Source organism: Bufo bufo, chromosome 5 (genome assembly GCF_905171765.1).
Source record: "Bufo bufo chromosome 5, aBufBuf1.1, whole genome shotgun sequence".
Classification (NCBI taxonomy): Eukaryota; Metazoa; Chordata; class Amphibia; order Anura; family Bufonidae; genus Bufo; species Bufo bufo.
This window is the reverse complement of record NC_053393.1, coordinates 373,588,564-373,616,523: the sequence shown is the minus strand read 5'-3', so window position 1 is coordinate 373,616,523 and position 27,960 is coordinate 373,588,564. Positions and strand designations below refer to the sequence as shown.

Sequence of the window (27,960 nt, the reverse complement as noted above, 5' to 3'; positions counted from 1 at the left end):
GACCCATCCCAAGCTCTTCCCTTCTTCTCTTCCCTTCCCTTCTCTCTCCGGCTCTGCTAAGTGTCAGCGGCTGGAACTTATTGGCAATGCCTAGTTCTCATCACTCCCCACCCAGGATTTCCCAAATATCCCATTAATCTACAGTCTCCAATGGTTTTATTCAATGTAGGATGGGAGTTCATCTGAACGGAAGATATATTCTACTGGCGCTCGCTGTGCACATAGGTGAGTGCTCTCAGCCCCACTGTCTGCCATCGCCATCATATCCCTTATTACTCGGATCCTCCATCCTTAACCCGTGTAGGAATGAACGATCGTCTCTGCCTTTGTCCAGCGTTATTGGTATTTTCTCTATATTTATGATCATTCACACTGTGCGGCATGTATAGATGACATGGTGGGAACTGGGGAGGACATGGAGGGGGCCAAATGCGAAAGAACCAGATCGAACTAAATTCGGGCTGTTTTCCTAATATAATGGCATGTTTCTATGATTCTGTTGTGTGTGTATATATATATATAACTATATGGTTAACATCAGTCTATTTTTCGATTATCTGTATCTGCACATGTGTCTATTTAATATCTATCTATGCAGTTATCTATTTCATATGTTTTTATCTTCTATCGTTTGGTTTAATTTTTATCTATACATGTATCCATCTAATGTCTATCAATGCATGTATCTATTTCATGTTTCTATGTATCTCCTATTTACTCTATATCTATCTATTATTTATCTATCTCATATTTATTTATGCATCTAATATTTATATCTCAATTTATCCATATCATTTCTATGTGATATGTCTATCTGTTTCTGTGTTTCTACCTCATTTACATCTATTTCTCTACCAAATATTTATCTATACATGTCTCCATGTAATATCCATTTCATGTTTCTATATGTTTCTGCCTCATATCTACCTATCTATCCATCTAATATTTATCTATACATGTCTCTCCATTTAATATCTATTTTGTTTCTATGTTTTTATGTTTATACCTTCTATCTCTATCTATCCATCCATCCAATATTCCTCTATACGTCTATTCATTTAATCCTAATTCCTCTTCTAACCATTGACATAAATGGTGTCAGTGAGGAGCCTATGTTACTGGAATCTTTTAGGAAGGGGCTTGTGCCTCCAGCAGGGCAGGCTGTAGACCTCCTAGATGTGTGTGTATGGTGACCAGGGAGAGCAGTGCATTTCCCATAGAGCCACTATGGCACACACACCATTGGCCAGCTCACTGCGACAAGTGCTGCACTTGGCATCTCTTCGGTGACAAATAGGCCCCAGTGGCAGCAGCTCTTCCCTAGCACAACAATGCCCCCCTGAGATAGGGAACCTGGGTGATCAGAGGATGAAAAGAAAAGCGTCAATTAGCACCTCCAGTAAGGAGAGAAACCTATACAGACAATTAAAACTCCAAGCCCCGACTAATGAAGCTCGGGACAAAGAGCAGGAGCCATCCTGATGTGCCCAGCCCTGCACCCTGGTGACTGCCAGGCGTCAGCATTGACTTTACACCAGTAATGACATTAGCAGACATCAACACTTCTCCCACTGCCTGCTAATTGCAGGAAGACCAGGCTGCTGCAACCTGAGAACAGCATTATTAGCAGCTTCCCTCTGCCAGGAGCAGGCTCCTCGTGCTGCTGGGAAATGGCCAAACGAAAAAGAATAGATTTATTATCTCCATATACAGTATATATATATATAAAATGTGTATATACAGTATATATATATATATATGAAATGTGTATATACAGTATATATATATATAAAATGTGTATATACAGTATATATAAAATGTGTATATACAGTATATATATAAAATGTGTATATACAGTATATATATATATATAAAATGTGTATATACAGTATATATATATATATATATATATATAAAATGTGTATATACAGTATATATATAAAATGTGTATATACAGTATATATATATATATAAAATGTGTATATACAGTATATATATATATATATATATATATATAAAATGTGTATATACAGTATATATAAAATGTGTATATACAGTATATATATATATATATTATATATATTGTACATATAGTAAATATATGTGGGTGTGTATATATAAAGAAAAGACCGCGGCAATTGGTGAAAAAATGTGTAGTCCTTTATTAACCTACATATAATGTGTATAAAAATATATGGTAAATATATATATATATATTGTATATACAGTATATATATATATATATATATATATTTAAATGTGTATATACAGTATATATATAAAATGTGTATAAATATATATATATATATATATATATATATATATATATATATATATACATTTTCACAATTATAAATTCGACAATGTGATATTACATTGGTTTGAGCAGTTTTATATGTTTGTACTGGTGCCATTCATAATGTTGGGTTCTTGAATTGCCTGGGGTGTTCGTTTTTTCCATGTTTGGCACATTCTGGGTCACAATGAATATTTTAGGCTGTATGATATATTTTGCCTTTTATAGACTGGTTATCTGCTGTGTGCAAGGGATAAGGTGCACCAGGGAAAGGCCATGGTTTGTAATGTCTATACCCAACACCATTGCTCTTACATCTTTTTTGTAGAAGGTAGAATTGTTTTTTGCTATAGGGGCATTTCCTTGCCCGCAGTGATTTTTCCTAGAGGATCTCCTAGGTTGGCACAGGTCTGTGGTGCCAGGATGGCTGCATAGTGTGTGCGTGCAGCTAGGATCAATCTATATTAACGGTAGTTATATCTGCTAGACTCCAGAAAGGGCCATTGACTGAAAAACCGTCTGATCCAAGAGGAATCTTTATTGGTTTCAGCCTGGTATGAAATAAAGATGTCATGCCATATAGTAGGACGCATGCGCAGCAATGAGCAGTTGGGGTTCCTTTAGCTTGTTTGTTAGGGTGGCATTCATATTCATGGAGTGTCGATCTGTCGGATTCATAGATGCAGTGTATTGTCACCCCCTTCCATTAGAGGGAGGAGGGGCTGAAGCATCCCAAATCTATTCCAGGCACAGAAGAGGGTGCCACCTTCATACCCAGCACTATATGTCCCTTTCACAAGTCACCTATATGATATTTCAACATCCCAAACCAGTCATATAATACCGGATTGCCTTGGCAATTAAACTAGTTGACTTTGATTGACCGATGAGATCGGTGCAATTTGAAGCATGAGCTGTAAACATTGATACACTGAACATGTAGTCCATTTAAGATCGTTCAATGGATCGCCAGAGCCTCCACTCCTGGCTTGGGTGCAGTGAGTAGATCCTGTAGGGCAGAGCTGTAGTCTGCTGGAGCAGACCATGAAAGAGACCTGGTAATGTCTGCATGGATTATTAATGACAAGCTGCCTGGATGCCTCTGTAAGGGGAAATGGAAGGCATACACCAAGCGGGCTGCCACTGTATGTGGTGGATGCAGATAGTGTGTGACCTACACATCCCCAGAAATACCACAGACCCCCCCCCTCCCCCTTCCCCCACACTGACTGCAGCATCTAACCTCGTATCCAAGGGAATGTTAATGTGGAATAGCGGTTCTCCGCCGTAGAGTGCGGCATGGGGAATATTACAGGATCCATCTCTGAGAAACCTTCTGATTGTCCCCAGATCCAGCAGTTATTTCATGTTCTGGAGAATGCTTTATCCTTGCCTGGCGTCGCCTGTAAAATGATCCTTCATTTCAGAGTCGGAAATCATTTTGTGACAATGTATTTATTCTCTGGAATCACAAGGAGGAGCAGATATTATTACACTAAAGCCAGTGTCAGGGAGTGGGGGTCATCTGCCTCCAAGCCTGGAAATAAAAAATCAGGACATTGGCTAATATTCACCTGTAAAAATAATATTCATCGTGATCATCGCTAAATATATATATATATCGTATGCCTGTATGTTTATCTATTTATCCATTCATCTATCCATTATCTATAATATCTTATATAAATATATGTATAGACATAAGATATAGAAATATATGTGTGTGTATATATATATATATATATATATATATATATACACACACACGAATATATCTAATGTCTATATTTATCTGTTAAGGATAGATAAATGGATAACTTTTTTATTATTGATCTACCTATCTCTTACATCTATATATTTGATGTCTATGCATGTCTATGTGTATACAGTATATACATGTTCTATAAGATATCTATCAGATATCCTCATCATTTGTGAAATGGACAATCTAGTTCTGCTGAAGATGGACAGTGAGAAATGTGATGAATCAGGGGAGTAATATGTGACTATAAGTGATGCAGCAGTGTTGATGAAGTGACCTGTGCTGGGGGAATAGTGGTAAGGTGTGTGTGATGGGAGCTGTCCCGCTGACCTGGTGCTGATCTCTCTTCCAGCATACTTGGTGCAGGCAGTGAGGGCAGCAGGAAAGTGCGATGCGGTCTTTAAGGGCTTCTCCAACTGTATGCTTACCATGGGAGATAAAATGGAAACCTATTCGCAAAGCATGGACGAAGAGAAAAATCTCAACACCATTTGCTCGTAAGTCTTCAAAGCTAGTTTTCTTCTGTAAGAGATTGATGAATGACTGGCTGCACACTGACGTCTACTGTCTACCACAGGCGCCACCCCCACAGCCACCATGTCAATGCAAGCCTCAACTTACACACACTCCTCTGCATGGGGAATTTACAGAACATATATATGTATATATCTTACAATTAATCCATACACAATAACCATAGAAATGCAGTAGTATAGCTAATTATATATATATTATTTTTTTTAATACTATATATATATATATATATATATATATATATATTTATACTATATATATATATATATATACACACACACACACACACACACACACACTACTGTCCATGCAATTAATACATGGAATGAATTAATCATATTTCATAAAGCCAGAAAATACAAAACAATAAAAGTCATTATGTAATCTTTAACAATACTCAAATCTGCCAATCTTCCAACATCCTTAATAAAATAATTAATAAAACTATAAACCGCTAAATTACTCACACACATACAGACACTATACACACACACCTACACATACACACACTAATTTTATATATATATATATATATATATATATATATATATATAGACAGAGATGTAATTAGATATATGGTAGGCATATCGATATAACATGATAGACAGATGATAGATGGAATGTAGAGTTTGGTCATCTGATGTTAGGATGCTGAGAGCTATGGGGAGGGGGGGGGGGGGAGCAGACTACTTGTACTAGAGACAGTTTCCCAGCCCCTGAATATTCTCATTATTAGAAATCCAGGAAGACTGGAGCTCCTCAATGCCAGAGCATGCAGCTCCTCTGCCCAGCTAGGACGTGGTCACACCGGGCAGATGGGGAGGGGGTGACAGGGGACAGGACAAGGCTGCAGACTGCTCAGGGTCACACGTCTATGCTCCAGCTCCCCCGGGAATACACTCCTGTACATCACTGACTGCTGGAGACTTATTGGCTTTACAACCATGTTAAGCTGATAAATCTCAATTGATAGGAACCCCACGTGTCTTGAAGACCTGCTGACAATGGCACATGCTAGGACACTTCTGGCATCTCCAAGGGGCAGCAGTCAAATTGACAAATAATTGATAAATAACTCAATTTGCAATTTTACTCCTGGAAAATCATTTGCAAACTCATCTCTTTGTTCTCCTGCATGATACATAGGAAAATAGTAACTTTATTATCACATAAACATATGGCAAAGGGCAATTCGAAATTCCACCGTTGTACTATATATCTATATCTATAGTATAGTATAGTACAAGATAAGAGAATTAGAGATTTTTTTTTATTATTCTTTATTTTACATACAAAATATTTTAGAAGATCATATAATAAGGAAAGGCTTACCATGACCATTCTCACTAACACACAAGAAATGATCCCCACACTTATTTGTAGCAGACAGCTCCTACATGACCACAAGGTGTGCAGTACGGTGAGAAATGGGCCAGCAATCCACTGACCATGTCCCTTTGTCCTGTCTCATTTAGGTACTGGAACGAATTCCATGTGTGTGCTGTCACAGTGCTCGCAGATTGTCATGAAGGGGCAGCAGACATGTGGGAGAAACTGAAAAAGGATTCCCAAAAACTCAACATTGAAGGCAGCTTGTTCCAAATGTGCGGAAGATCTAGCGGTTCCGCGGGGCCCAGAGCCACCCTGCCTTTACTCCTGCTGTCTCTATCTGCTCTACTTACCTGGATCTTCTAGTAGACCCAAAGCATCAGGAATCCGCCCTCACTCGCGCCACCTGCTGGATTCTAGAGGAAATACCTTATCCGTTCTCCGGGGACGTTGTGTTCTCTGTGACGTTTCCCATCTAGGATTGTGGAAAATTAAAAAAAATATATATATTCTTTAATTTGTGTTTCGTTTGCCAAATGTTAACAAACAGTGAGCAACAACAGCCAAAACCGGACCTCAGCTTTACATCTTCAAACCAGAAACAGTGAGCCCTTTATCCTTTGCAAAGAAACTCAGGAAAGGCCCTGGGCCAACCAATAATAATAATAATAATTACAATAATAATATTAATAACAATAACAGGAGAAGAAGAGATGGAAGTGGGCTCCTCATTATTAAATAAACCATCACATGCAAAATAAGCCAAGGGACCAGTCACATGTGGAAGATGTGCTGTAGATGTTCACATGGTCTATCACTATCCAATGTTCACCATATCCCCTCTCCACAAAAACCATGTTTTCCTCATTGCAATGCAACTATGTAACCAAGGAAAGAACAGCACTGGCAAAAAGAGCACCAAGTAACTGGATGAATGGCCAAAGGATGAATGTGCAAATGATTGGGCAAGTATGATCCATGGACTGCTGAGGGAGTGAAGCTTTATCTGCTGTTGCCAAGATATATTTCAAAGTTCACTGCCTTCCTTTCTTTCTTTTCCTCGGTTTAGGTGTTACACATATTACTTTAGTATCCGACAGTGTAAACCACAAATGGGGGAGTAAATGTATAATCGTACAAAATAGTTATTATAAAAAAATATAAGAGATTTTGACAGAGAATTAAAGAGAGAGCCTTGATTTTAAAAATAAATAAATGTAATTTAACAGAAAGTTTATTATAAACTCAAATCAGCAAAAAAGAGATATTTGCTACAAAGTATATAGTACAAGATAATTAATAAAATTATTGTTTCAAAGCCGCTGTGTTTTATTAGAAGTTTCTATTTGCTACCAAATGTTTGTAGAAAAGTATTGCCACAAGGTAGAGATTAGAAATGTGGAAATGTGAAGGGGGGAGATGAAGGCACTGTGAAAAAGGAAGGGAAGTGAGAGTCTGCGAAAATGGCTAAAGGTAGAAACAAATACAATTATAAAGAGGTCAGAGAGGAAAAGGAGAAAGAGAAGAAAAAGAGATATAGAAAAGGAGGAAGAGAGAGAGAGAACAGGAAAAGAGAACGGAAAATAGGAGAACGGGAGATGTGAGTCTGAGAAAGGGAAGGAAAAGAGATAGAGAAAAGGAGGAAGAGATAGAGAAAAGGAGGAAGAGATGGACAGGAAAACAGAGAGGAAAAGGAGAAAGTGAGAAAAGAAGATATGAGAAAGGGAAGGGAGTAAAAGAAATAAAGAAAAGGGGGAAGAGGCAAGGAGAGAAAAAGAAAATAAAGTGAAGAGGTGAGAGTGATAAATGGAGATGTAAGACAAAGAGAGTGTGAGAAAGGGAAGGGAGGGAAAGAGATAGACAAAAGGAGGAAGAGACAGAGGGAACAGGAAATAGAGAGAAAAGGAGTAAGTGAGAAAAGGAGAGTGTGGAAAAGGGAAAGGGGGGAGAAAGAAAAGAGGGAGCGACGTGATAGAACAGGAAGAGATAGAGGAAAGAGAGAGTGAGAAATGGAGTTGTGGAGAAACGGAAAGGAAAAGAAACGAACAGGAAAAGAGAGAGGAAAGGGAGAGAGTGAGAAAAAAAGTAAAGAGAATCAGAAAGGGAGGAGAAAGGAGGAACAAAGAGAGATTGTGAAGATTAAAAAAAGAAGTGATAGCACTGGAGGAGAAGGGAAGAGAAGGAAAAAAGGAGGAGAAATAAAGATACACCAGAGAAAATAGAGGGGTGTAAGAGACAGAGAGATAAAGAGACAGAGAGAGGAGTGTGAAGAAAAGAAGGTCCCCACTATTAGGCAGGACTGGAGAGGGGCAGCAGAAAACTGCCTGTTCTGAGATCAGAGGAGTCGTTTCATAATTAATAAGACACCTCGGCTGAATTTGCAGGAGAGCAGCTCTATTGATTTAGCAGAGGGAAATGCTGTAACCTTTTCTATTTATAGGCTCTTGATGTCTGGGAGAAGTATACTTGTGTGTACACATGAAAGCAGCACCAAACCCTTTGTGAGCCCAGCCAGTAAAAGCCATACAGTACAATGTAATGTCCATTAACTGTATCCTCCATCTACTCCTTAAGAAATAAGGTATGCTGGCCATTCTCCTGTCCTTTACTAATGTAATGTGTAACAATCAAATGTTATACACCTAGAGAAGAGGCTGAGTGCACTGTGGGTCTAGAAGTGCACTGTAACAAAGGATAGAGAGGCTAGATGGAGATCAGACACAGATACCTGGATTACTGAGAAGATGCTCTCTCTACAATATGTGACCTTTCCATAGACTGGTGCATAGCTACTTTACAGGGATATTTTCTATTGTCGGATAAAGTGCCTGTCACATCAGTAAGGAGCCTGTGTGAAGATGCTGCTGTGGTTTCCCATCCCCTGAGCATGGGCATTAATTAACGCTATCCTTGCCTTTATACATTGCCCATGCATGCAGCATCCCAGGCACCTACAGCAGGAGAGCTGCATGAAATGTTACACCTTGCATTGAAATTGGAAGGAAGAAGGGGAAGGGGGGGGGGGGGGGGGGGGGGGTATTCTGCACAGTTGGGTGAAGCATGTTTCGATTTTAATATCAATCTTGTTAGCAGAGAGAAAAAAAAATATGTTCAATGAAAAATAAATTCTCCAGGGAAATCTTGTCTCACTGTTATTCCAATGCAGATGTGACTCTCATTACCAGAGCAAGCCACAGGCAGAATGCACAGTCACAGATTTGTAATGGGATTACAAAGTGGGGCTGTAAGGGGCAGAGGGTTTAATCCTATCTATATCATTAATCACATTTAATGAGAACTAGATGCCTATTTTATTACATTATAAAAATAAAGTTAAATATAAATTGTAGGAATGTCAAGGAAAATTGCATTATATCATTTTACAATACTAGATGGAAGGGTCAGTAGACAAGGCTGCATATGATGGTATCACTAGTACTGGATTTAACTAACATGAGTTGCAGGAATAGAATATTCTATATATCAGTGTATATGTGAGTCTTTTTGTATATTTTGCTATCTTACTGATTATATATATATATATATATATATATATATGTATAAAGAGAGCTGCCAATATCATATTACCAGGTATGTACTGGTGCAGCAGGGCTGAGTTTGTCATTCGAATGGTTTCACACTGTATTTCAGCTAATGTAGTAGTAGTAGGTTTACCTGCAGTCCACCCACATAGGAGACACTGAGTTGAGCAATTGCAGAAACGCACATTGGATCATTCATTATTTTTTTTATGCCACTGGGGTATTTTTGTCGCAGATTTTGTCGCAAAGGGGTTTTGCGGCAAAATCTGTGACTTTTCTCTGCTCAAGCCACTTTTTCGAGGGGGCAGAAAAGGGGACGTGGCGTGGGAGGGGAATTGGCCGGCCCATATCACTCATCATTTTCCACGCCAGTTTATGGCATAGACAATAGTGATGAGCGGAAGGGGCAATATTCGAATTCTCGGTATTTCGCGAATATTTAGTAGAATATTCATATATTCGTGAATTTGCGAATTCGAGATTAGATTCTTGGTTGCGAAAACTGGCAATGTAATATTCGCGTAATGCGCGCGAAATTCAGGCGTGGGTCACTTATGCTCCATTTTTCAAGCTGGTAGAAGTTTGCTGAGACTGGAGAAAATGGTTGACACGGCAGAACATTGGAATAGCTTTATATGCAGATAGAGTGCTCCAATATATTTGTGCTTGCGAATTTTCGGCAATTAATGATGCGCATATTTTTTTGCAATACGTGCAACTTGTATAGTAAGGGGCAGGCAACTTAGTTACTAGGGATGTTGCTAAGCTGTGACAAAGCCTTTTCATTGGCCCACAAGATAAAAGAAGGGAGGGATGATCACCTGATGTCTACTGTGTAAAAAAACAACAAAAACAAACAAACTAATATTCGTCATTACGAATATATAGCACTATATTCTAAATATTCAAATTCTCAAAGTGCTCTCAAAGTGCTCTCAAAGTGCTCTCTTGCTGACGTAGTTTAAAACCATTGTCCATTAGTGTTGAGAGCGAATATTCAAAAAGCGAATTTTTATTGCGAATATCGATTCGCGATAAAAATTTGCTTTTTGAATATTCGCTCTCAACACTAATGGACAATGGTTTTAAACTACATCAGCAAGAGAGCTGGCGTAGTTTAAACCATGTCGCATGGCTGACGGCACCAAGCGCCAAAGTTATGTAGGGGCACGTGCCTCTACAAAATTTTGGCCTATCCGCCGCCAGCGTGGGGGGGATTAAGACCGGTGTATAAATTACCGGTCTTAATAAATAACCCCCACGGTATTACGGAATGCAAAGCTAAAGACTAAAAGCACTGCCGGATTGAGCAGGCAATTATTATTATTGTTCCTTCCTGATAACTGACTGCTCGTCAGTGGAGGTGAAGAGCTGCATTTACATGCAGCAATCACCTCCATGGTATGGGGATGAGCTACGGCCACTGGCCCACTGCAATCCTCATACAGATTCATTGTTTCTGGGCGTCAGATCACTCTTTCTGCGGCACCTTTACAAGGCTTGATTATCTGTTCATTCTCGATAATCGGACCGACAATTGGGGCGTGTAAATCCGCCATGTAAATGTGATTAGATTGAGAGTTGGGGTCAACAGCAAAAGCAAATTCCTTCTGATGTAATGTATAGGTTTTACTTGTGCACGGGTTATTACTTGGCAGATTTATGCCATTCTGACATAGCATTAGGCTTAGTTCACATCGCAGCTACTTCTCCGCTAATTGTTTCCAGTGTTCAGCTCCATCATAGGAACATAGGATGTGTCAGATGACAGGCAGCCCCAGTGTGCTACAGACCCCATGGGCTATAAGGGGGGACAATAGGGTTTCCATCATGGTAGTAATCATTTTACTGGAGAAAATCGTGCAGCATGCTGTGCTACTTTGTTCTGCCATGGAATCTGTGATGCGGCTGCCAAAGCAAAAAGTGAACACGCCTGTAGCCATTATATGTTGATATACCTTTGCCTCACCCAAATGCAACGTGTATACCAGGAATCCTCAAACTGCGGCCCTTCAGCTGTTGCCAAACTATAACTCCCAGCATGCCCGAACAGCCTACAGCTATCAACCTACAGCAGGGCATTGTGGGAGTTGTAGTTTTACAAGAGCTGGAGGTCCGCAGGTTGAGCATGCCTGGTGTATACAGTAGGTCAGTCGAGGATGTATGTGTCTGGTGTGAACCTAGCCTTGGCCGTACTACATCTGTAAGTATTTATGGGGGTCCAAGATGTAAGTAATGACCAAGGGACAGATATTATTCTGGACTTCTTGGGACACCACAAAAATAGTCTACATTCAACTGTAGATGATATAAGGTCTAGTGTCCCTTCAAGGCTTTTGATGTAAGAACAATGTATTTAGCACATTTCATTTTATTGGCACATGTCTCTAAGGCATCATGCACACGACCGATGTGTGTTTTGTGGCCCGCAAATTGCGGATCCACAAAACACGGATGGCGTCCGTGTGCGTTCTGCAATTTGCGGAACGACATGGACAGCCATTGATATAACTGCCTATTCTTGTCCACAAAAAGGACAACATTTTTTTTTGCGGACCACAGAATGAAGTAACGGATGCGGACAGCACGCGGAGTGCTGTCGGCATCTTTTGCGGCCCCGTGAATGGGTCAGCATCCAAGCCGCAAAAACTGCGGCTCGGATGCGGACCAAAACAACGGTCGTGTACATGAGGCTTAATAAGGGAGCTCAGGAAAGGCAATGCCGCTGAAGCATGGCTACATTGTGTGCTGTCCTTCGGGAACTTCCTACAGAAGAACCAATAAGCATATTTCTCTTTTCTAAAGAGGCATTTGACTGGTATTACGGATTCTTTTCCACAGTCTGCAGCCTGAGGCAGACTGGGAGCTTCAGCTGAATCATGAAACCTTTCTGAGCTGACAAGTCCCCAGCTCAATCCTCTCACCCTCATCTCCACCGCCCCGGGAATCTCATTACATGCAGCACCAAGATCGCACTTCCAGGACCACATGCCACATGCTTAGACAGTGATAATTGTGCTGCTGAAAATGAAGAATATTTATGGAATCTCTTTTGCATATTCAGTCTTTTTTTTTTTTTTAAACTTTATTTAGCAGAAAATGGCTTTACATTTTGTCTTACAAATAATTTGTTTTACTTCATCACATTTTATTGTAAGCAGTGGATGCAATGACAGGAAGCCGGTGAATGCGCTGGTCTCCGTCATTATAGCCCTCAGATACCGCGATCATACATGATTGCGACAACTGATAGTAATAATACAGTCTGAAATGTAAAAATAGAAATGAAATCATACTTACCTCCTACATTTGCTTGCGACGGGCCAGGCGCCGCTATATTGATTGAAGATCTAGTGCGAAATCTTGTCTGGCCTGTGATGACGTCATCACCGTGCACGGGATTTCGTGCGAGATCTTCAATCAAGAGGGTGGCAGCTGGTCTATTGTGAGCAAATGGTGGAGGTAAGTATGATTTTTTTTTTTTTTTACTTTATTTCAGGTAAAATCAATTTGCTACCACGAAGCACGAGGAAATTCGGCTTCACGGTGAATCGAATTTATCCAGAAATTTGGACTGAATTCCATTTTCGTCCGGGTTCAATTTGTTCAACACTAATGAAAACTATTAAAGGGGTTGTCCAGGATTGGGAAGATTGGTGTGTGTGGACAACAGTGCCCTAAATTTTACACTCATGCCTCTTCTACCTTTACCTCACAATTCTTATGCTACTTCTGCCAATGAGAAAATCCCAGCCAGAAGTGCCGTTTTTCTTACAGTCAGTGACGTATCGGGTCCCTTTCTGCCGAGCGAAGCCTCTTCTTCCGCCCAGCAGTGAGCCCGGTGACGTCACCGGCACTGATGGGCGGGCTTTAGCGCTGCCTTAGCCTGTAAAATGGCGATGGCAGAGCTAAAGCCCGCCCATCATAGTCGGTGACGTCACCGAACACACTGCTGGGCAGAAGTCTCCGCCCGACAGTTTGTTATGGTAAACAAAAGAGCCCTTGCCCTGCGCGATCCTGCTCAGGGGAAGGGAGAGCATCGGAGCATGAACTGCTCCGATGCTAACCTCAGGGGGGGCTGCCTGGATAAAATTATGGGTATGTCCGGGTTCAGCTCTGAACCCGGACAATCCCTTTAACTTAAAGGGAATTTGTCACATCCTTTTTACCAATATAACTAAGAGCATTGCCCCACAGAAGATTGCGCTCCCTTTAAAGTGAAGGCCTCTGTTGGGGTTCCACTGTTTTGATGTCAAGAATATAGTAGCTATAGAGAGACTGTGCTAATTTTGACCCAGAACCCCAACAGAAATGGTAAAAATGCCAATGTGAATAGAACCTAACTGTAAAAGATTTGCAGTATGGTTTCTACATGGTAGCAGCGGAGCCCAGGGAACAATTTTTTTCTTTAGGAAATGCGCCAGTCATGTATTAATTTCCTTTGCCTACACATGATTCACTTGGCAGGAGCAGACAATAATGTTCCAGCTACATTCAATTTATAAAGCACTCTGAATAGAAATACAGTAGATAGATAGATAATGATTGATCGATAGATTTGATAAAAGATAGATACATAGATAGATAATGATAGATAGATAGATAGATAGATAAATAACCTATAGGAACACCAGTCTTGATAAATGTCCATCAGTATTTGCTTATACAGTTTATTTTTTGAATTGTGTTATTTTTTAGACACATTTGCATCTGAGTCCCATTGTATCTCAGGATATTATATTTTATCTTTCCTGTTATCATAGCTGGTCCATGAAGCAGGCCACCAGTCATGAAACATGAATAAAAATCAGCCTCCAACAGCTTCCTCCATCAATGCACTAGATGAGGTCACATGGGTGTTTGCTGGCAATACTCTACACACTCAGTATGTTGACAGCTGAGTCACTAGTTGCATCTGTCAGACCAATTCAGCTCATTTTTATTGTAATATTATAATGCCAGATAGGATATGATGGATAGCTTTTCTGAAAGGCAGTATTAAATACTGTTACACAATCTATTCAATATTTATTTTGTAAAGGAATGAGAATTGAGTATTATTTAATACAATAAAACAAAACACACACAAACGCACACTCTCTCTTTCTCTCCCTTTATATACTGTACATAGAGAAAAGTATTGGGACACATCTCTTAATCATTGAATTCAAATGTTTCATTGCCACAGGAGTATAAAATCCAGCACCTAGCCATGCACTTTGCCTTTACAAACATGAGTGAAAGAATGGTCGTTCTTAAGAACTTACTGAATTCCAGAGAGGTACTGTAATAGAATGTCACCATTAGGCCTATTGCACACGACCGTATGGCTTTTTCAGTGTTTTGCGATCCGTTTTTCACGGATCCGTTGTTCCGTTTTTTGTTTCCGTTGTGTTTCCGTTTCTGTTCCGTTTTTTCCGTTCCGTTTTTCCGTATGGCATATACAGTATACAGTAATTACATAGATAAAATTGGGCTGGGCATAACATTTTCAATAGATGGTTCAGCAAAAAACGGAACGGAAACGGAAGACATACGGATGCATTTCCGTATGTGTTCCGTTTTTTTGCGGACCCATTGACTTGAATGGAGCCACGGACTGTGATTTGCGGGCAATAATAGGACATGTTCTATGTTAAAACGGAACGGAAAAACGGAAATACGGAAACGGAATGCATACGGAGTACATTCCGTTTTTTTTTGCGGACCAATTGAAATGAATGGTTCCGTATACGGACCGTATACGGAACGCAAAAAACGTCCAGTAAACGGGAAAAAAAAACGTCCGTGTGCAATAGGCCTTATACTGTATGTCAGTTTGTAAAATTTCTTTCCTCCTAGATATTCCACCATCAACTGTGAGTAGTATTCTTGCAAAGTGGAAGTGTTTATGAACCACAGTAACTCAAGTTTGACAGACCATGTAATGTTATGGAAATTTATCAATCTCTTTACGCCAGATTATATTGCAGGCCATATGAGCACTATCGTTTGCAACTTTTTGAGCTTCTCAGCACTTTTCTGAAGTGCCGTGAAAAGGATGCGGCTTAGCGGGAGGGTTAGGCTACTTTCACACTAGCGTTCAGAGCGGGTCCGTCTGATGTCTGCTCAGACGGATCCGCTCCTATAATGCAGACGTTTGGATCCGTTCAGAACGGATCCGTCTGCATTATAGTTTAAAAAAATTTCTAAGTGTGAAAGTAGCCTGAACCGATCCGTCCAGACTTTACATTGAAAGTCAATGGGGGACGGATCCGTTTGAAAATTGAGCCATATTGTGTCATCTTCAAACGGATCCGTCCCCATTGAGCGAAACAAGTCAAATTTATTTTTTCTGGGCAGCAGATCATGCTGTTTAAACAGCAATCTGCCGCACAGAAACAATGCAGCTGTATGGGGACAAGCGATGGAAATAGCAATGCCTCATCCTCATATTGGGAAGGAGATCATTGCATGTAAATATGGTGGTCTACTTCACTGAAGGAGCACTTCCTTCCCTACAATCAACTTTAAGCTCGGTGTAAATCCACCTTTAGATTTAGTGAAGGCAATTCTTAATGCATTGGCATACAAAGACATTTTGGACAATGGTATGTGTTCATCATTGTGAAAGCAGTGTGGGGGAAACCCTTTTCTGTTCCAGTATGACTGTGCCCCAGTGCACAAATAAAGGTCTATACAGGCATGGCTGTGTGAAGAATTTTAACTGGCCCAAACAGAGTCCCAACGTCAACCACATTGAAAACCATTGGGATGAATTAGAATAGAGATTGTGAGCCAGGCCCTCTCCTCCAACATCATTGCCTGCCCTCATAAGTGCACTTCTGGATGAATGGGCAAAATCCACACAGATACACTCCAAATTTTCTAAAAAGCCTTCCAAGAAGAGTGGAGGGTGTTTTGGCTGCAAAGGGGTGAGAAAGGCTCACATACTGAGCCGAAACGTCTCTTGTCCCATATGGGTAAATAAAGATTTTTTCATTTTTACTTTTTGGAGTGCTGCCCTCTTTTGCTATTTATATATATATACATATATATATATATATATATATATATATATATACAGTCCTGATCAAAAGTTTAAGACCACTTGAAAAATGGCAAAAAATCATATTTTACATTGTTGGATCTTAACAAGGTTCCAAGTACAGTTTCAACATGCAACAAGAAGAAATGAGAGTGAGACAAAACATTTTTTGAGCATTCAATTAATTGAAAATAACGATTAAACTGAAACAGGCTGTTTTTCAGCTGATCAAAATTTTAGGACCACATGCCTTTAAAAAGGTCAAATCTGTGCAAAGATGTGGATTCATTGTCTTTTTCTGTCAGGTAGTCACACGTTGTGATGGCAAAGGCAAAAAAACTCTCCCTTTTTGAACGTGGTCGGGTTGCTGAACTGGATAAGCAGGGTCTCTCACAGCGCGCCATCGCTGCTGAGGTCGCACAAATTTCTTAAATGATCCTGAGGGTTATGGAACTAAAAAGTCAAGTGAAAGACCCAAAAAAATTTCATCAGCACTGAGCCGGAGGATCCAATTGGCTGTCCGTCAAGACACTGGATGATCCTCGACCCAAATTAAGGCCCTTACTGGTGCTGACTGCAGCCCCATAACCATCAGACGGCATCTGAGACTGAAGGGTTTCAAAAACAAAAAAAGTCTTCAAAGACCTCGTCTCCTTGAACGCCACAGAACTGCTCGTTTGGACTTTGCAACAGAGCATCAAACATGGGACATTCAAAGGTGGAAGAAAGTTTTATTCTCTGATGAGAAAAAATTTAACCTTGATGGTCCTGATGGTTTCCAACGTTACTGGCATGACAAACAGATCCCACCTGAGATGTTTTCTACGTGCCACAGTGGAGGGGGCGCCATAATGGTCTGGGGTGCTTTTTCCTTCAGTGGAACAATAGAGCTTCAGGAAGTGCAGGGGCGTCAAATGGCCGCTGGCTATGTCCAGATGTTGCAGAGAGCATTCCTCATGACTGAGGGCCCTCGTCTGTGTGGTAACGACTGGGTTTTTCAACAGGACAATGCTACAGTACACAATGCCCGCAGGACAAGGGACTTCTTCCAGGAGAATAACATCACTCTTTTGGCCCATCCTGCGTGTTCCCCTAATCTAAATCCAATTGAGAACCTTTGGGGATGGATGGCAAGGAAAGTTTACAAAAATGGACAACAGTTCCAGACAGTAGATGGCCTTCGTGCGGCAGTCTTCACCACTTGGAGAAATGTTCCCACTCACCTCATGGAAACGCTTGCATCAAGCATGCCGAAACAAATTTTTGAAGTGAGAAACAATAACGGCGGAGCTACTCATTACTGAGTTCATGTTTGGAAGTTGGATTTCTGTTTTAGGGGGGTTAGGGGATTTTTTGGAGGTGTGGTCCTAAACTTTTGATCAGCTAAAAAACAGCCTGTTTCAGTTTATTCGTTGTGTTCATTAAATTGAATGCTCAAAAAATGTTTTGTCTCACTCCCATTTCTTCTTGTTGCATGTTGAAGCTCTACTTGGAACCTTGTTAAGATCCAGCCATGCTAAATATGATTTTTTGCCATTTTTCAAGTGGTCTTAAACTTTTGATCAGGACTGTATATACAGTCGAATCACATTATTACGACCACCTTTCACAGGTATCTGGAACCATGCTGACAGCTGTGGAATCCCACAGCTGCTGGAGGGGGCGTGTGGAGGATCCATAGAGTGAGCACGAAGATTGAGATGGTCCCAAAGATGCTCAATCGGGTTCAAGCCTGGGGAATTAGAGGTCCAGGGTAGTGAAGGGTTAAATAGAATAAGCTATATGATCTGTATGAATGACAGGATGTTGGGTGACATCATACTAGAGGGTGAATGTATTTACATTAGCCTTATTTCCATATAATGAATTGTTTCTACTCAACACCATTGTATATGTGAACCACATCTGTTTCCTGTATGGATGTATGTATAAGAAGCCGTATTCTCAAGATAAAATCAGAGCCGTTTCTAGGACCATACTGTGTGTGTGTGTCATTGACATAGCTCTCCAGGCGCCTGTCAATGGGGATGAAGGAGGAATCAGGGTGCATACAGAAGCAGAACCCTTTCAGGTAGTAATTAGAAGTCTCGGTCATGCTCTTCCAACCAATGTTGGACATGTCTCATTTTTTTTCTGGAAGATCCCATTCACCCCAGGTAAGACAATCAGCATGTATGGGTGTGCGTGATCTGCAAGGATGGATTTATATCCAAAATCTGTTGAGGGTGTCTTCTTCAAGGATCAGTGGGTCCAGACAGTGTCAAGAAAACCTTTCTCAGACCATAATGCTGCCACCGCCAGCTTGTGCTCTTCCAGCAATGGTTGCAGAGTGTTTCTTCTCTGATGTTTCCCACCTGACAAACCAATGTCCATCCGTTTGATGAAGTAGAAAATGTGACTCATTGGAGAAGCCAATCTTTTGCCAATCAGCGGAGGTTCAATTCTAATACTGCCGCAAAAATGTAAGCTTTTTCTGCCAATGCAACTTAATTAGCAGAGGTGCAGTGACCACTCATCTGCTTTGGAGCCCCAAACACAGTAAGGCTTTCTGAACTGTTGGTCTGGTAGCCCCCGATTTATTTTGGTGAGCTGATCAACTGTAGCTTGTCGGTCCTCCCTCATGCAGCCATTCACCTCTCACATCAATGGCACATGGTGCTCCGTAGTTTGAACATTGGTTATTTACAATGGTGCCATTTGTCCATTCACAATACACTTTCACCACGGCAGCATACAAACAGTTCACAAACTGAGCAGTTTCAGAAATACTATCACCTTTGGCCAAAAGCTAATAATCATCCCTTTTTTGCTAAAAGTTTAAAGAGCATCTATCAGCATAATCAACCCTATTACACCAGCCATATTTCATGGTTGGGTTGATCATGTTGATTAAAATCATACCTTAAATTTCTAGGTAGTAGCTTTCCTGAGATGTGAGAATTTTTATTAGTATACTAATTATCTCTTTCGAGCACCAAGGGGCCAGCTAGAAGGCTTGGAACAATGGTATCCTAATGCCTATCTCCTTTGTGCATTCCCCCCTCCCCTCTGATTGACAGGGCTAGATATCTTGTCTAGCCCTGTATCCTCACGCCTGCGCCAAGTCAGCCAAGGATAGTTTAACTAAACTGTCCTTTCGGTAGAGGATAGTGTTGAGCGCGAATATTCGAATATCGATTTTTTTTGGCGAATATCGGCACTTCGCTAATTTGCGAATATTTCGCATATAGTGCTATAAATTCGATATTTCGAATATTCGTTTTTTTTTTAATTGTTATATTTTTTTCTTTCCCACTTCCCAAAAGTAGTTCTTACCTGTCCTTAGGATTCCTGGCTTCCTGGCTGCTCCAGTCAGTGCCCGTTGCCGCTTCTGACGACTTCCGTGCTCATGAAGCGTCCCTATCACCATGGGAACATCTCCATACTAGAATGTACTGTCGGATTTGAGAATTACGTTGAAATCGCAATTCGATTAATTCAAGTTATAATAATCGAATTGCATATTCGTTAATTCTAGCCTAATATGGAATATAGCAGTGCTAAGTTGTAATCGCAATGCGATTAATATAACTTGAAATAATCGATTAATATAACTTAGGAAAGTTGACTATAGAGACAGCTAAGTTTTATTCGCTATGCGATTATATTACTTTGCTTTTTTAAAAAAAAATAGAATAGTTATAAATAATACTTGATTATTATAATGATTCCATTTGTAAAAAAAAAAAAAAGCTAAGTAATATAATCGCATAGCGAATTAAACACAGCTGTCTCTATAGTCAACTTTCCTATTTGATTGCTAGAATTAGCAAAGTTGACGAATAGGTAGCTAAAACGAAGATGGAGAATACTTCGTTATCTTCGTTTTGAGGAATATGACGAATACATTCGTCATATTCGCTAATTCTACTAAGCCAAACATAGTAAACCAGGTACAAGTTGAAATCGCAATGCGATTAATTCAAGTTATATTAATCGCATTGCGATTACAACTTAGCACTGCTATATTGCATATTAGGCTAGAATTAACGAATATGGAATATAGCAGTGCTAAGTTGAAATCGCAATGCGATTAATATAACTTGAATTAATCGCATTGCGATTTCAACTTAGACCTGGTTTACTATGGTTGGCTTTGTAGAATTAGCGAATATGACGAATGTATTCGTCATATTCCTCAAAACGAAGATAACAAAGTGCTCTCCATCTTCGTTTTAGCTCCATATTCGTCAACTTCGCTAATTCTAGCAATCAAATAGGAAGGTTGACTATAGAGACAGCTGTGTTTAATTCGCTATGCGATTATATTACTTTGCTTTTTTTTTTTTATTGAATAGTTAAATACTTGATTATTATAATTATATTCTATTTATAAAAAAAAAAAAGCAAAGTAATATAATCGCATAGCGAATTAAACTTAGCTGTATCTATAGTCAACTTTCCTATTTGATTGCTAGAATTAGCGAAGTTGACGAATATGGAACTAAAACGAAGATGGAGAATACTTTGTTATCTTCGTTTTGAGCAATATGACGAATACATTCGTCTTCTTCGCTAATTCTAGATATCAAACCAATAGGAAAGTAGCCTTAAGTTACAATAGCAATACGCGATTATTTAAATCGCATATTAATCGCGATAACTAGAAAAATGGCGAATATTCGATTTCGACGAATATGAAACAAATATTCTAGCGAATATTCGCGAATTTCGTCGAAATCGAATATGGCACCTCCCGCTCATCACTAGTAGAGGAACAGCCTGCCATAGTTCATCACATGCAGTATTGCAAATACTGCTGTAAGCAGCATTTTTTGTCCGGCCGAATCCTGGCACTAATGCCAGAAACATGCCAGATTCCCTCCGGTCCCATTATAGTCAATGGGCTCCACCGGGGAAATGTAGCATCTATCTGTGCTGGATACAATAAACTCTGGCAGGCTGTTCCACTACTGGAACAGCCTATTGAAACAGGTTGTCGCTAGAGTGAAACTAGCCCATGACTAGGTGGTTGAGTATGGTATCTGATGCTGCTTCCTGAGGTCATCAGATCAATTATGCAAGCGTTGACTTGGCTGAGTGACTCAGTGCTTGCGCAGTGGACATGATACTTTGTCCTGAGCAGGGTCACTTGTACATTCACTATTCCCTCCTCGCTGATGATGGTTGAAGTGCCCTTGGAGATAAAGGTTTAGAGGTGCAAGGCAGGGTCATGGTTCGTGAGTCGTGACGCCAACACTTTGCAGATCAGTATTACTGCAATGATGAGGCAGTTGTGCAGTAGAACAGTTATTTATAGAAGAATTCAAATAGATCAGGCAGGGGCGTTGCTAATTTAAAACATTTGGGGCTTGGGCCCCTGATGTTTTGTCCCAGGCCCTGAATGTACTGCCTGCCTGCTAGATACAACTGCATCCTCAGGACGGCAATACAATTGAATCTAATGCACTGCAAGAGCTGAAGGACCTGTGATGACCTCACAGGTCATGTGATCAGTTCTAAATGCAGTAGCTGAAAAGGACCTGCGATGATGTCACCATCATGTGACCAGTGCAGGAGAGGACGGCTCAGCAGTGAAGAGAAGTCCTGGGAAGAAGCTATAATGAGGTCTGCTACATGAGGAGAGGTAAGTGAAGGGGTAGATTACTCAGTGTGAGAGGCGGAGCAATGTTGGGAGTTGTAGTTATTTAACTGGGACTGTATGTTAGGACTGAAGTTATTTACGTGGGACAGTGGGGTGGAGTGATGCTATTTACATGGGACTGAATATTTACGGGGGATGTTATTTACATGGACTGTATGTTGAAGGTGGCTGAGGAGGGGGTGAAGTTATTTACGTGGGACTGTATTTTGGAGGGGGCTGTAGATAGAGAGGGATGTTATTTACATGGGACTGTATATTGGAGGGGGCTGGATAGATGGTGTGATAGTATTTACATTGGACTCTATGGTGGAGGAGGGAAATAGTGTTATTTACATGGGATTGTATGGTGGAGGGGCTAAAGGAATTATAATTTCTGAGGACAGTATCTGGAGGAATATAACTACAGGGGCCACTGCAGAGGGCATTATAAATACTGGGGGAGCTTCAAGGCGAGCATTATAACATTAGGGGGCAATATAAATACTGGAGGCAATGTGTGGGCATTATAACAGTAGGGGGGTGATATAAATACTGGGGAACTTCATGGTGAGCATTATAACTATAGGGGGTATTATAAATACTGGGGGCACTGTAGGGACATTTTAAATCCAGGGGACATTAAGCGTTCTTATTACTACTGGGGGGCTCTATAGGAGGGACTTATAGATCAACATTGTTTCTATTAAGAGCATTATGGGGTACCTTATTAAAACTGATGGGTCTGTAGAGAGCTTTATTACCACTGGGCTAACAATAGGGTGGCCTTATTTCTACTGGGGGCTCTGTAAGGACATTATTAATACCGGAGGGCTCTTCTACTAATGGAGGCACTCTTGGGGAGCACTGTTACTGTTGGGGGCACTGTAGGGGGCACTATTACTAATGAGGGCATTCTAGAAGGGAATTACTATTGGTGGGACTATGAGGAGTACTATTACTATGGGGGGCATTCATTTTTCTTCAGGATAGTATTTTGGGGTAAAGAAAAATGAAGAAGCCAAGATGTCTGTATTTCACACTCTGCAGACGAGGCGCGGCTGAGAGAAGTTGTCCCGACCGAATGGAGAAGATGATGACAGAGAAGATCTACATCAGAGGAGACGTCACCTGGAGGCCCTGATTGTGAGAGGTATGTGTTGCTGTATATCTGTATAGCAAGTACCGTAAAATGTCTTCAGTGCTAGTGTTTGCAGGGGGAGGGGGCGATTGATTGACTTCGAGAATTGGGCAATATTCATTGGGGCTTGGGCCCCGGATCTTTTGAGACCCTAGCAATTCCCCTGAGATCAGGACAGTTCTTGGCATGTATGGAATCACAGTTGTTAACAAAATGCACTTTCACAGATGTTACAAGTTTCAAGGCTGCACAGGTAGTTAATAGGCCAATGTATCGGTTTAAAGTGGTCTTCCTTACTCTGAACTTCACTAGGTGACTCTCACATAAGCATCCAGACATAGGGTGTATATTTTAGACAATACAGTGCCACCAGAGGGTGTTACCCTCACAGCAGGCAAACTGTTCTGCACCTTTTTTGAACAGGTTGCTGTACTTACAGTACATGTCCACAAAATCTACCTTGGGATGTTGGGATTCCTAAGCAGGTGATCAGTCTGCTTAAACACATATCCAAGCATAGGAGGCTAAGGGCTGTATTAGACCTGCAAATAGTTGACCAAACCAGCTGCTGGAAAACAATGATTCTGTATAGGGACGAGCAATGGTATTATCGATTGCTCCTCCCCATACTGTCGGAGATAGCTGCATGTAAAAGCAGCGGTCTCCTTCAATGGCAAACAGGAGAATGTCGGGAAGGAGCAATCGAAATGCTGATCTGCAGGTCTAATACAGCCATAACTCCTGGACACATGTACTGTAGAGCCTGTAAATCCTTTTCAGGCATGTTATCTCTACTGGACTTCCTCTACACCTCTTCTTTCATCTGGCTTGCTTAGCCGCTCAAGGACAGAATAAACCTCCTGTTCTTTCAGTGACAGTCCAAATACCGCAATAACACAAACAAACAATTACAGTGACACCTATAGTTCTTTCATAATGATGACAATCACAAATCCCTCAGAGTACCAACTGCCACAGTCCTTCCTTATCAGGCAGTCAAAGTGCCACCAAAACATACAAGCAAACAATACCCCCATAAGAGACTGCCACAGTGCGCAATTTTTTTTCTGAATCTCTGATCTTCATCTCATTTTGTCCAAGAAGATCTAAACAGGTTCATAGTGGATTTGGGACCTTCTTCTTTGATCCCAAGCAACAAACCGTGTGTCTCCCTACATTGTGTAAATTACACAATTCTGGTTGGCTGCAGCCACCACTAAGGGGCACTCAACAGCTTACTGTAGACAAGTTTCTTATTGAGTTTACTAGAAGTTTCTAAACCAATTTTCAGTTAGCTTATAAGATAATTTAAATTATTTTGAACTAAAAATAGATCCACACACTTTATAATAGTAAAATTAACATGATCAAGAATATGGTGATTTGTTTAAAGTAAGAGAGATGCACCCAAACACAGACACATACTTAACCTCTTGGGGACACAAGGCATACCTGTACGCCCTAATGTCCCGGTACTTAAGGACACAGGGCGTTCAGGTACGTCCTGTGTATTTCTGATCACCACCGCGCGGCGGTGATTGGAACAGAGTGCATGCTGAAATCATTCAGCAGGCACTCTCTGACAATGCCGAGGGGGGTCCTGTGACCCCCCCGTATCGGCGATCGCTGCAAACCGCAGGTCAATTCAGACCTGCGGTTTGCAGCACTTTCGGAAGTTTCTGATCCCAACGGTCCATGACCGCAGGGATCAGAAACTTCAAAATGCCTTTGTTTTTATGTTTAACCTCTTTGTGATGTGCTGGCGGGCGCAGCAAGGGGGTTTGGGGGCGGTGCAGCAGTGTGGGCGACAGGGCGGGCGCGCGATCATCCGCCCGACCTCCCTCTCGTTTTCAGGATGGCCGAGCTTGTAAAGCAGAGTATAAGCACATTGCTGACACTCTGCTTGAAACGGCTGACATCATCACATAGATGTCAGCCGTTTAACCCCTTCCATGCCACGGTCCGTAGGGACCGCTGTATGGAAGGGGTTAACAGGGAGGGAGCTCCCTCCCTCTCCCATCGGGGGCTGCTGTGCCTTTTCAGCCCCCGATTCTTGATGGGATCACAGAGGGAGGGGCCCCCCTCCCTCCCCATCACCCGCTGCTACTATATAGTGTACTTTATTGTATTATACAGACATCCGACCCACTGGATCTTCAAGAACCAAGTTGGTGTGGGTCAAAAAAAAAAAAAAAAAGTAAAAATAAAAAAACACATTTATCACTGATTAAAAAAATAAATAAAAAAATTCCCTACACATGTTTGATATCACCGCGTCTGTAACGACCTGATCTATAAAACGGTTTTGTACTAAAAACTATGATGAAATTGAAATTTTGCCCACCTTACTTCCCAAAAAAGGTAATAAAAGTGACCAAAAAAGTTGTATGTACGCCAAAATAGAACCAAACAAACCGTCACCTCATCCCGCAAAAAATGAGCCCCTACATGAGACAATGGCCCAAAAAATAAAAAAACTATGGCTCTCAGACTAAAACATGATTTTTTTGTTTCAAAAATGCTTTTTTATGTTAAACGTAAAAAATAAATAAAAAAAAAGTGTACACATATTAGGTATTGCTGTGTCCGTAAGAACCTGCTCTATAAAAATACCACATGACCTATACCCTGAGATGAACACCGTAAAAATAAAAAAATAAAAACAGTGTCAAAAAAGCAATTTTTTGTCACCTTACATCACAAAAGTTGTAATAGCAAGCGATCAAAAAGTCGCATGCCCCCCAAAATAGTGCCAATCTAACCGTCATCTCATCCCAAAAAAATGATACCCTACCTAAGACAATCGCCAAAAAAATGAAAAAACTATGACTCTCAGACTATGGAGACACTAAAACATGATTTCTTTTTGTTTCAAAAATGATATTATTGTGTAAAACTTAAAAAAAATTAAAGAAAGTGTACATATTAGGTATCGCCACGTCCGTAACAACTGGCTCTATAAAAATATCATATGACATAACCCCTAAGGTGAACACTGTCAAAAAAAATAAATAAAAACTGTGCTAAAAAAACATTTGTTTTGTCACCTTACGTCACTAAAAGTGCAACACCAAGCGATCAATGGTGCCAATCCCCATGCCCCCAAAAATAGTGCCAATCTAACCGTCACCTCATCCCGCAAAAAATTATACCCTACATAAGACAATCACCCAAAAAATAAAAAACATATGGCTCTCAGACTATAGACACTAAAACATGTTTTTTTGTTACAAAAATGCTTTTATTGTGTTAAATGTTAAAAAAATTATATTATTGTGTAAAACCTAAATAAATTAATAAATACTATACATATTAGGTATTGCCACGTCCGTAAGAACCGGCTCTACAAAAATACCTAACCCCTCAGGTGAACACTGTAATTTTTTTTTTATAAAAACGGTGTCAAAAAAGCAATTTTTTTGATACTTTACATCACAAAAAGTGTAATAGCAAGTGATCAAAAAGTCATATGCACCCCAAAATAGTGCCAATCTAACCGTCATCTCATCCTGCAAAAATTATACCCAAACTGAGACAATCTCCTAAAAACTGAAAAAACTATGGCTCTCAGACTATGGAGACACTAAAACATGATTTTTTTTGTTTCAAAATTGATATTATTGTGTAAAACCTAAATAAATAAAAAAAGGTATACATGTTAGGTAATTTTTTTGTCACCTTACATCACAAAAAGTGTAATAGCAAGCAATTAAAAAAATATACGCACCCCAAAATCATGCCAATCAAACCGTCATTTTATCCTGAAAGAAATGAGACCCTAACTAAGACAGTCACCCAAAAAATAAAAAACTATGGCTCTCAGACTATGGAGATACTAAAATGATTTTTTTTTGTTTCAAAAATGATATTATTGTGTAAAACCTAAATAAATAAAAAAAGTAAACATATTAGGTATCCCTGCGTCCATAACAACCTGCTCTATAATAATAGCACATGATCTAACCTGTCAGATGAATGTTGTAAATAATAAAAAATAAAAACGGTGCCAAAAAAAGCAATTTTTTGGCAAATTTTCCATTTGAATCCATTTTTCCCCGTAACAAAATAAAGGTTAACAGCCAAACAAAACTCAATATTTATTGCCCTGATTCTGTAGTTTACAGAAATGCCCCATATGTGGTCGTAAACTGCTGTATGGCCAAACGGCAGGGCACAGAAGGAAAGGAACGCCATATGGTTTTTGGAAGGCAGTTTTAGCTGGACTGGTTTTTTGACACCATGTCCCCCCATTTGAAGACCCCTGATATACCCCTAGAGTAGAAACTCCAAAAAGTGACCCATTTAAGAAACTATACCCCTCAAGGTATTCAAAACTGATTTTACAAACTTTGCTAACCCTTTAAGTGTTTCACAAGAGTTAATGGCAAATGTAGATAAAATTTCAGAATTTCAATTTTTTGTTACTTTGCCTCACAAAAAGTGTACAAAAAGTGTAATATAGAACAACTAGGGGTGCACCAGGGGGCTTCAAGTGGGACTTGGTGTCTAAAAACCAATCCAGCTAAATCTGTCTTCCAAAAACAAAATGGCGTTCCTTTCCTTCTGCGCCCTGCTGTGTGCCCGTACAGCAGTTTATGACCACATATGGGGTGTTACTGTAAACTGCAGAATCATAGTAATAAATCTTGAGTTTTGTTTGGCTGTTAACCCTTGCTTTGTTACAGGAAAAAAAATTATTAAAATGGCAA

The 27,960-nt window shown here is 40.2% G+C and overlaps 1 protein-coding gene and 1 long non-coding RNA gene across 2 annotated transcripts; one reads left to right on the top strand and one right to left on the bottom strand.

Moving 5' to 3' along the window:
• The first annotated feature begins 38 nt into the window (after positions 1 to 38).
• Positions 39 to 6,822, top strand: NRN1 (neuritin 1). The gene is made up of 3 exons (XM_040432367.1): positions 39 to 225; positions 4,411 to 4,555; positions 6,068 to 6,822. The coding sequence occupies exons 1-3, from the start codon at positions 171 to 173 to the stop codon at positions 6,285 to 6,287; spliced, it is 420 nt and encodes a 139-aa protein (XP_040288301.1). The 5' UTR covers positions 39 to 170; the 3' UTR covers positions 6,288 to 6,822.
• Positions 4,104 to 27,878, bottom strand: LOC121001336. Its single transcript, XR_005779033.1, has 4 exons — positions 27,731 to 27,878; positions 21,901 to 21,906; positions 19,028 to 19,034; positions 4,104 to 4,133 (listed from the first exon to the last, which is right to left on the bottom strand). It is a non-coding gene; the product is annotated as an uncharacterized LOC121001336 (long non-coding RNA).
• Positions 27,879 to 27,960: the final 82 nt, after the last annotated feature.